The sequence below is a fragment of the Protobothrops mucrosquamatus genome, unplaced genomic scaffold (genome assembly GCF_001527695.2).
Source record: "Protobothrops mucrosquamatus isolate PMUCROS unplaced genomic scaffold, P.Mucros_1.0 scaffold2962, whole genome shotgun sequence".
NCBI classification, from domain to species: Eukaryota; Metazoa; Chordata; class Lepidosauria; order Squamata; family Viperidae; genus Protobothrops; species Protobothrops mucrosquamatus.
The window spans coordinates 46,863-56,031 of record NW_015388984.1 but is presented as its reverse complement, the minus strand read 5'-3'; the positions used below and the strand labels follow the sequence as shown (position 1 = coordinate 56,031).

Genomic DNA, 9,169 nt, shown 5'->3' with positions numbered 1-9,169 from the left:
GTCGGGACTGACTTCGGCGGCTCGTGCGCGCCCTCGGGGCTTCCGCCGTCGGGGCCCGGGGCGCACTGCTCGAGCCGCACCACCGTGCTGGACCTGGACACGCACGTGGTGACCACGGTGGAGAACGGCTACCTGCACCAGGACTGCTGCTGCGCGCCCTGCCCGCCAGGCGGCCTCGTCCCCGCCGTCGTGGCCTCCGCAGCCGCCGCCGCCTGCTGCTGCCCACCGCCGCCGCCTCCGCCCAGCCCGGGCGCCAAGCGCAAGTACGAGCCGGCGGGCGGCGCTGGGGATCCGCCGCTTCTGCCGCCTCCGCCGCCCGGTGCGCCTTCGCCCTTCGCCTCCTGTGCCAAGCGCGCCCGCTTCGAAGGCTTCCCCAGCGCTGGACCGGCGCCCTCGCCTTCCTCCTCCTCCTCCTCCTCTTCCTCCTCCTCCTGCTCCCATCCTTCCTCCTCCTCCTCGCCGGACGCTTCCAACATCTCCAGCCTGATCTCCATCTTCGGCTCCAGCTTCAGCGGGCTGGTGAGCCGGCCGCCCCAGCCGGCGCCGCCGTCGGACTCGGAGCAGCTCTCCAGCGGACAGCTGTGCGGCAAACAGGCGCTGGCCAGCTTGGGGGCTTGGACGCGGGCCATCGTGGCCTTTTGAGGGCGGCCGGGGGCGCCGCTCGGCCCCTTTGGGGACGCGGGGGACGGACCGAGGGCGGGTGGGAGACCCCGAAACAAAGACTGGACCGGCGGGGCTCTGGGCTGGAGCGGGGAGGGCAGGGGGGGAAGGTTTGGGCCAGGGGGGGCGTCGAACCGAGCGAATGTGTTCTGAAATTGGACCGCGGACTTTCCCCGGGGCCACCGGAGCTCCGTTTTTGCCGCGGACGGCCGGCCGAGCAGAGGCGAGACGATTCGGGCAGCGAGGAACGCGGAAGACGGGCGAATAACTTTTCCTTTGTTTCTTGATTTCCCGGCGCTTTGGAGTTGGAGGGGTGGGTTTTCCCCCCGTTTTTTTTCTGGGTTCCAAGCCTTCTTTGATTTCCTTGCTTTTTGTGTGTGTGTTTTTTAAGAGGAGGGGTTTTTGATTTTTTTTAAAAAGGGGGAAAGGTGGGACCGTGAGCGAGCGCGAATGCTGCATGGGGGGGAAAAGGCGAAATTTGGGGGGTCTCGGTGGAGGAAGAGTTGGTTCTGCCTACATGGAGGGGGGCGGTGGGGAAAAAAAACTGGAAAATTGAGGGGAGGTCCCTGCCTGGAAAGAGGGAGATTTTCCCTCCCCTGGCTGTAAGGCTGGGGTGAGAAATATTTTTCAAAGCTTCAGAGTTAGGATTTATTTTGAAAGCCCCTTGAAAATCTGGGCTTTGAATGGATTTCGCTCTAGAGTCACTGCCCCCAACTCCAATGGACTGTATGCATTTTTTCCACTTCTCTGCAGCTGCTTAGGGGTTTTTTTGGGGGGGGGAAGAGGCTCGCCTTTAGTGGGCATGGACCTCCCCTCTTCCCCTGTTTAAAAAAAAATCCCCAACGTTTTAAGCTGCAGAAAGAAATGTTTCTTCAGAGGGTGATTTTTGTATCAACTGACCACTTGGAAATGGTTACTATTTTTCCCTTGCATGTACACAAACATGCAGTACACACTCTTAAGTATTCCATTTGCAGATGGGTTTTGGGGGAGGTAACAGCTCCCATCCTGCACAGCTGTCTGCTTCCTCCCTCCCAAGGGAGGTGTGCAAGAAAGAGAGGCAAACAGCTCTTAAGAGCTCCCGAGTTCACTATTTTTGTGTCTTTAAAGTGTTGAACGACTCCTCCAATTTTTTTTAAAAAAAACACTCCTCAACCAGCCAGCATTGTTCAGTCCTGTGTGCAGGAAAAATAATAATAAAAAAATCTGTGTTTTCTGTAACCCTTTTTTATTTCTTGGAAGAGAAGGGGGTGGGAATTAAATTTGTCTTCTTTGTTTTAATTATTATTTTGCAAGGGAAGGGAGGAAAATAGCCTTTTGTTGTAAAAAGGTAGTTTTTTTTCAATCTGCCATCCACTTCACATTCAGCACTGTGTATTAAAGGACTCATTGCCAAAACCATTATTTTTTTTTCCCACCCTCCCTTTGTATCTCTGTATATTTTTGTGTGCGTGTGCGTGCGTGTGTGTGTGCATACTGAATTGTATATCACCGGGTAAAACTGTTCAGATTTGTTTAAATTTATAATCTTAATAAAAAGGCCAATTATAAAAGGGGGAAGCATGTGGCTGTGTTGTCCTTACAAAAAGGAGCTTAGAGCTGGGGGAGGGGGAGGCATTGCAACTCTTGAGTTGCTGTTACTCCTGAGTAAGTGCATGAGTCACCCTTGGCTAAGGGGATTTGCTGCCAGCCCAGCCTTTTAAGTTGAGCCTAACCTAAAGTTGACTGAAAATGCCCTTGTCTGGAAAGCATTTAAAACTTGCAAGTTATCTTTCACATTTTAAAAGGTTTTGGGGAGGCTGTGGTGATGTCAAGCCTTATTCAAATGAATGAACAGAAGGAAAGAGAATGATCTATTTTCTTAAGACAACCAGATTGGAAGAAAAGAGCATCTGCTATCTTCTTTTAAAAAAACTTTTTTCATTAGTTTTTGGAGCAAACTTGGAGTTGTAAAAAGTTGAATTATTTATGCTTAGGGAAGCTTTGATGGATTCGGAGAGTTTATTTCAATTTGGGTTTCTTTTTTTAATTTTTTTAACAGAAGGAGTGCCTTTGAGAAAGGGCTTAAAAGTTTTTTTCTCTTGTGGATCTATGAAACATGGTTATGTGGCTGCATTCCTAAAGTTTGTTTTTCCCTCTTTTCTTTATCTAGAGTGGAGTTTGTTATCTCTACTTTACGCCACTTGGTGGTGTTTTCCACACACCCCTTTCTTTAAACCAAATGAATGAAGGTAATAAAAAGATTTTTCTGACCAACTAGAGGCTGGCCTCAAAATTAATGGGTGTGCGTGACTGTGCACATGTGTGCCTACACAAACACATTTTTTTATAGGAGCTGTTACTAAAACATAGCTAGAAACATTCCCAATCCCAGACAAAATGGGCATAATATATGAAAACCTTTTGACACCCCTTATAATTTTTAACTGGAAAGGATATTTACTTTCTGACCTCAAATAGATGACCATTTTTGTTTCTAAGGGTCACTGATGGCTTTTGATGAATTTATGCACTTGCTACTATCATTTTTTTCATTTATTTTTTCTTAAGTAGGAAAATCGTTTTATTATATATCATGTTAGCTCATCGTGGTTTAAATTTTGAAAAAGCCCATTTTAGATCTGAATTGAAATACGGGAGAACAGAGTGTATTGAAATCAGAAGTTAATATTTAAACAAAAAGGAGTTCCCTTCCATTTTTTAACTTTTTCTTAAAAGAATGTATATAATTTTAATTCGTTTTTCCCCAGTTTAAATTCCCCAGCGGTAAAGTCCAGCTGAAAAGGCAATTGCCAGAGCTCTCCCTAGTGGTCAATGTGGGCGTTGCAGCATTATGTTGTAGTAGCAGATTAAAAAATACATTTCAGAGTTGGAATCTTGGATTTGAGTTGAGTCCAAATTCAGCTCATTTGAGAGGGATTTATATCATTACTGGGGGTGGGTGGGAAAGTGGATGACTCTTCTCTCACAGTTTATTGCCTCTTTGCACAGACATTCACACATAAGCACACACAAACACATATACACACATCTAAATGGGCTGCATAAAAAGATTAAAACGAAAAGGCTGTTCTAGAACTTGGATAACTCAAGCTAATTGCTACAGGATGCTAAGCCATGGTTTTAATGAACAAACTCCAGCCGAGTCCATGCGGTGCACTACATGCATCAGGATTTAGCAACCACCATCTGCGTTTATCTGTATCCTGCCTTCGTTATTTTTACAAATATCTCAAGGTGGCAAACATCCAACACACTTTCCTTTTTTCCCCACAACCCTGGGAGGCGGGTTTGGGCTGACTGGCCCAAAGTCACAGCTGGCTTTCACGCCTAAGACAAGACTAGAACTCACTGTCATCTAGTGATTGGCCCAAAGTCATCCAGTGGGCTTCCTTCTTTCTCATTTTCCTTCCTTCCTTCCTTCCTTCCTTCCCCCTTTCAGCCTCATTTCAGCCGCTCTTTCTATCTATCTCCTTTTCCTGGAGGACCCACAGGGCAAAACCAAATTCTCTGTTGCTTTTCCTCCCCAAAAAGGGCCCAACCGCTTTGAAAGAGAGCATGCAACAACAACAAAAAAAAGGCTTGTAAATAAAGCAAAACCGTTGTGTTGAAAACAGCCCTGACCCCGTTTGCGTGTTGTGGAAGGCAGAGAGAGGAGAAAATGGAATTAGCTGAAGCCAGAGTTTGTTCTGGGCTAAATTTAAACCCCTGATAATTAGCAGATTGGCTCTGCTGGACCCTTCTTGGTATTCCCACAAGACAGTTAACCTCTCTATGAACCCGGTTAAGTATGTTGTGGGAACCAGGCCAATGGACGGGGCGAACCTAAAAAAACAGGTTAATTTAGCAACCGGCTTGTGGGTTGGGCAAAATGAAGAGTGTCCCTTAACGCGCCCAGAAAACCAGATTTTTTCCCACTCAGGTGCACAAGAGTTGCCTATATTTAAAAGGGGGGGAAATGGGGCAGTTTGCAGGCAAATGAAAATCAGACCAACGTCCCAATCAACCTACGTGGGATAAAAAAATATTTGTGGCCCCAATGCTTAAGGTTCGTACTGACTTAATTAATTTATTAATGGTTGATTAACTGTATCCTTGCTTTCAGTTAAGATTAATTCATATTTAATTCCATGCAGTTATGATCTTACCGCCAAATGCTCAAGGCAGATAATGACATGAAAACTCAAATAGCAAAAGAGGCTTTTTAAAAAGCAAGTTAATTAGAACTACCTTCAAATTTAAGTCAAGTCTCTTTCAAGAATGGACACGTTCAACATATTCTTGGCAACGCTAAGAAAGGGGTAGAAAGAGTTTGTCAACTTCACCCTTTGGTCTGTGGCACCGAGATCGCCTGGTGGCATCTCATTCAGGCCCAAAGCAGTTTGAAACCTGCTTAATTGTTTGGAGATCAGCCCAGGTTAGAATAAAAATGTTGTTAAGTTCAATTGTGGTGACATCATCAACAAATCCAGCTAGTTTCCTTGTTGAAGCTCAAAAATGACTTCCCACTATTGTAAGATTTTTTTTTAAAAACTTCATAACCTGGTGGTCTCCTGTCCATTTAATAACCAAATGAGTTTTGCCCCATTTTATGACCTTTCTTGCCACAATTTCTAAGCGAATCACTGCAGTTATTAAAGTTAGTGACACGGTTAAGTGGCTCCCCTATTGACCTTGCTTGTCAGAAGGTCGCAAAAGGGGATCACGTGACCCCGGGACGCTGCAACCGTCATAAATATGAGTCAGTTGTCAAGCATCTGATTTTTTATCACATGGCAACAGTCGAAAGTGTGTGAAAACGGTCACAAGTCACTTTTTTCAGATCCTTTGTAACTTCAAATGGTCACTAAACGAATTGTTGTACCTTGAAGACAACATCACCACCAGATGGATCTGGTACTGGCTGGCAAACTGTACTCAACGAGTAGTCCTCAACGGCACTACATCCACATGGAGAGAAGTAAACAGTGGGCTACCACAAGGTTCCGTCTTAGGCCCAGTAAACTCTTCAATATCTTCATCAATGACTTAGATGAGAGAATTGAAGGGAAACTCATCAAATTTGCAGATGACACCAAACTGACAGGAGTAGCCAACACCCCAGAAGACAAGCTCAGGATCCAAAAAGATCTTGACAAACTTGAACAATAGGCCCTAGCCAACAAAATGAGTTTCAATGTGGAGAAAAGCAAAGTCTTACACTTAGGCAGGAAAAACCAAAGGCACAAATACAGATTGGGCGAGACCTGGCTTAAAAACAGTAACTGTGAAAGGGACCTTGGAGTCCTAGTGGACGATCACTTGACCATGAGCCAGCAGTGTGCAGCAGCAACCCAAAAAGCTAATACAATCCTGGGTTGTATAAACAGAGGCATAGAATCAAGATCACGCAAAGTATTAGTACCACTTTATAAAACCCTAGTAAGACCACACCTAGAATACTGCAGTCAATTTTGGTCACTATATCACAAAAAAGATGTTGAGAGTTTGGGGAAAAATTCAGAGAAGATCCAAGGCCTGGAGACTAAAACATATGAAGAACAGCTACGGGACTTGGGTTTGGCTAGTCTAAAGAAAAGAAGAAATAGGGGAGACATGATAGCAGCATTCCAGTATCTGAGGGGCTGCCACAAGGCTGAGGGAGCCAGGTTGTTCACCAAAGCACCAGAGGGAAGGATGAGAAACAATGGTTGGAAACTGATCAAAGAGAGAAGCAACCTGGAATTAAGGAGAAAGTTCTTAACAGTGAGGACAATCAACCAGCGGAACAGCTTGCCCCCAGAAATCATGGGCACTCCATCACTGGAGATTTTTAAGAGACTGGACATTCAACTGTCTGAGATGGTATAGGTTCTCGTGCTTGAGCAGGGGGCTGGACTAGAAGACCTCCAAGGTCCCTTCCAGCTCCATTCTATTCTATTCTAAATTCTATATTCTGTTCTCTTATTCTATTCTATTCTATATTCTGTTCTCTTATTCTATTCTATTCTAAATTCTATATTCTGTTCTCTTATTCTATTCCTGTTTACTGAATGGAAGGCAAACCTTCAGCTGTTCGCTTGGATGCCATTGTCGGCTCCAAAGGGGGTCTTTTGTCCTTGTTAAAATTAAAATTAACCAGATGATGCCCCTCTCTCCTGACCACTGTGCTGGTGGAAGAAAATTCACTCTGCACCTTCTCAGAAGCCAACCCTTTTCTCATTATCCTTCGCCTGACTTCTGACCTCACGGCTTGGAAGCTGGGAGGATGGATCGGTTGCAAACCCCAGCAGAAGGTTCAGCCTTTGAACTGCTAAAGCTGGGCTCCTTTCATCTTTTCTCCTCGGCTGTCAGTTCAGCAATTTCTTTCCGAGGGAGAAAAACTCAGCAGAGCAGCAGAACAGAGAGGAGGAGGAGGAGAAGAAGAAATTGGGGCTGGGGGTTTTTAGGGGAGAGGGAGAAAAGGGGAGAGGGGATTCTTGCTGTCACCCTGAAAATTTACCGACAGCGTGATTATCGTCTGCTGATGAATATGAGGACGAGTCGAGACAGGGAAACAAGAGCAAAGAAGCAATTGCTGTAGCTTCGCTTGATGGAAAGGCTTCTGGGCGTGTGCAGAGAGCCAACCAAAGTTTTAGGGGATGGTCTGATCAGCTGATTGGCTTAAGCAAGGGCTGGGAAGAGATGTATCTTAAACCTGGAGCTTTCCCTTTTATCATGCCAGATTCAATTTACTGAGTTTCTTGGAAAAGGGAGAGAAAGCATTAAGATGGGTTGGACTTCCATTCCCAGAATTCCCTAGCCAGGCCTTTTATTAGACATATCAGTCCAGACGCCGACTGGGGAATTCTGGAATTCTGGGAGCTGAAGTCCAACCATCTTAAAGTTGCTGAGGGATTGGAAGGGGAGGGTTACGGGGTGTGTGTGTGCAGTGGTTAGCAAAATTTTTCTAGGTTAACACAATTTCTTGGGGGAAAGAAATCATATGGATGCTCATCTTTCTTTGATAGTTGCGCTTTGACAACTGGATCTGGTCAGTTTCACACTGTTTCACTCCAAGGACTCTCAAACTCAGGCTCATCAATTTAGGGAGGAGAGGCAAAGGAGGTGCCTGCCTGCGTGTGAATGTGTCCATTTGTGTTATATATGGATTGCTGTCAGAACCTCCTGCAGAGGGTCAGGATTTTGTACAGTTGCGGCTCTCAGGAGCAAAGACGGATCCAAAATAAACATGCGATGTGAAACGAGGAGGACTATCTCAAAAATACAAGCCGGATCTCGGGAATTGTGGAGAGCCAGACAAACAAAATCACAAAAAATAGGATTCTTCCGTTGTTTATTTCAAGGGAAAGGGACTTATCCTTTTCATACACACACTCCACACAAACACAAATGTATAAAATAGGATTTCAGGGCGCAGGAAAACTAGAGAACGTCTGCCTGACATTGATTTCAAGACCCCCCTTAAGGAAACACGTCCCGCTTTAGTGCCGAAACTCCAACTTAAGACTTTGGATTCAAGATCCTTTGATTCTGAAAGGAATTTGCAGGCTCTGCATCATTCCGGATGGTATTTGGTTGTTCCTGTGATTATACGATGGGGAAATTAGATAAAATCCATATGGTGGCTAAAGAGATGGTCCTAAGTTGAGGACTGCCTGTACAGCTCCAGATCCAGAACACAGGACTGGAAGGGACCTTGGAGGTCTTTTAGTCCAGGGGTAGTCAACCTTGGCTCTTTTATGACTCATGGACTAAGCTGGCTCAGGAATTCTGGGAATTGAAGTCCACGAGTCATAAAAGAGCCAAGGTTGACTACCCCTGCTTTAGTCCAACCCCCTGCTCTTCTTGGAAACCTCTGGTGATGGAGCACCCACCACTCCAGAAGGCCAGCCGTTCCTTTGATGGATTCTTCTCATTGTCAGGAAATTCCTCTTGTCGTTCTACGTTGGTTCTCTCCTTGATTAAGTTTCCATCCATCGTCTCTCAGGTGCTTTGGAGAACAGAGTGGCCCCATCTTCTTTGGGGCAAGCCCTCAGACATTGGAAGGTGCTATCACGTCCTTTTCTTCAGACTAGCCATACCCAGTTCCTGCAACCGTTCTTCCCATGTTTCAGCCTCCAGCCCCCTGATCATCTTTGTTGCTCTTCTCTTAACGCAGGTTACATTTTTGCTTTTAAATAAATGACTCCCCCTCCCACGACCCAAATATTTCCTGGAAGATGCAAAATTCAAGGAAAAGCAGACTGCTCAAGATCTAGAACCACTGGCCCTTCCTTCCTCCCAACCGCCGGTCCGTGGATCAGTACTGGGCCGCGGCATGCCAGCAAGCGGTCCGCACAAACAAGCAAAGCCCCATCTGTGGGATGCAGGCAGCACACAAGACCACATGGAAAAACCTCTCTCCATGTAACCGGTCCCTTGTGCCCAAAAGGTTGGGGACCTCTGCACTAAAACATTCTCCAGAGTGACTTTCCCCAAAGCTTAAACACATCCAGTCCCATTCAGTTCTGGAAGAAGAGTTCCCCAG

At 45.9% G+C, this 9,169-nt stretch overlaps 1 protein-coding gene across 1 annotated transcript; it reads left to right on the top strand.

Moving 5' to 3' along the window:
- Positions 1-24: 24 nt before the first annotated feature.
- Positions 25-642, top strand: IER5L (immediate early response 5 like; the record flags this gene model as incomplete). Its single annotated transcript, XM_015826113.1, has 2 exons — positions 25-367; positions 455-642. Coding segments are annotated over 2 exons (531 nt in total), but the record flags the coding sequence as incomplete, so codon positions are not given.
- Positions 643-9,169: the final 8,527 nt, after the last annotated feature.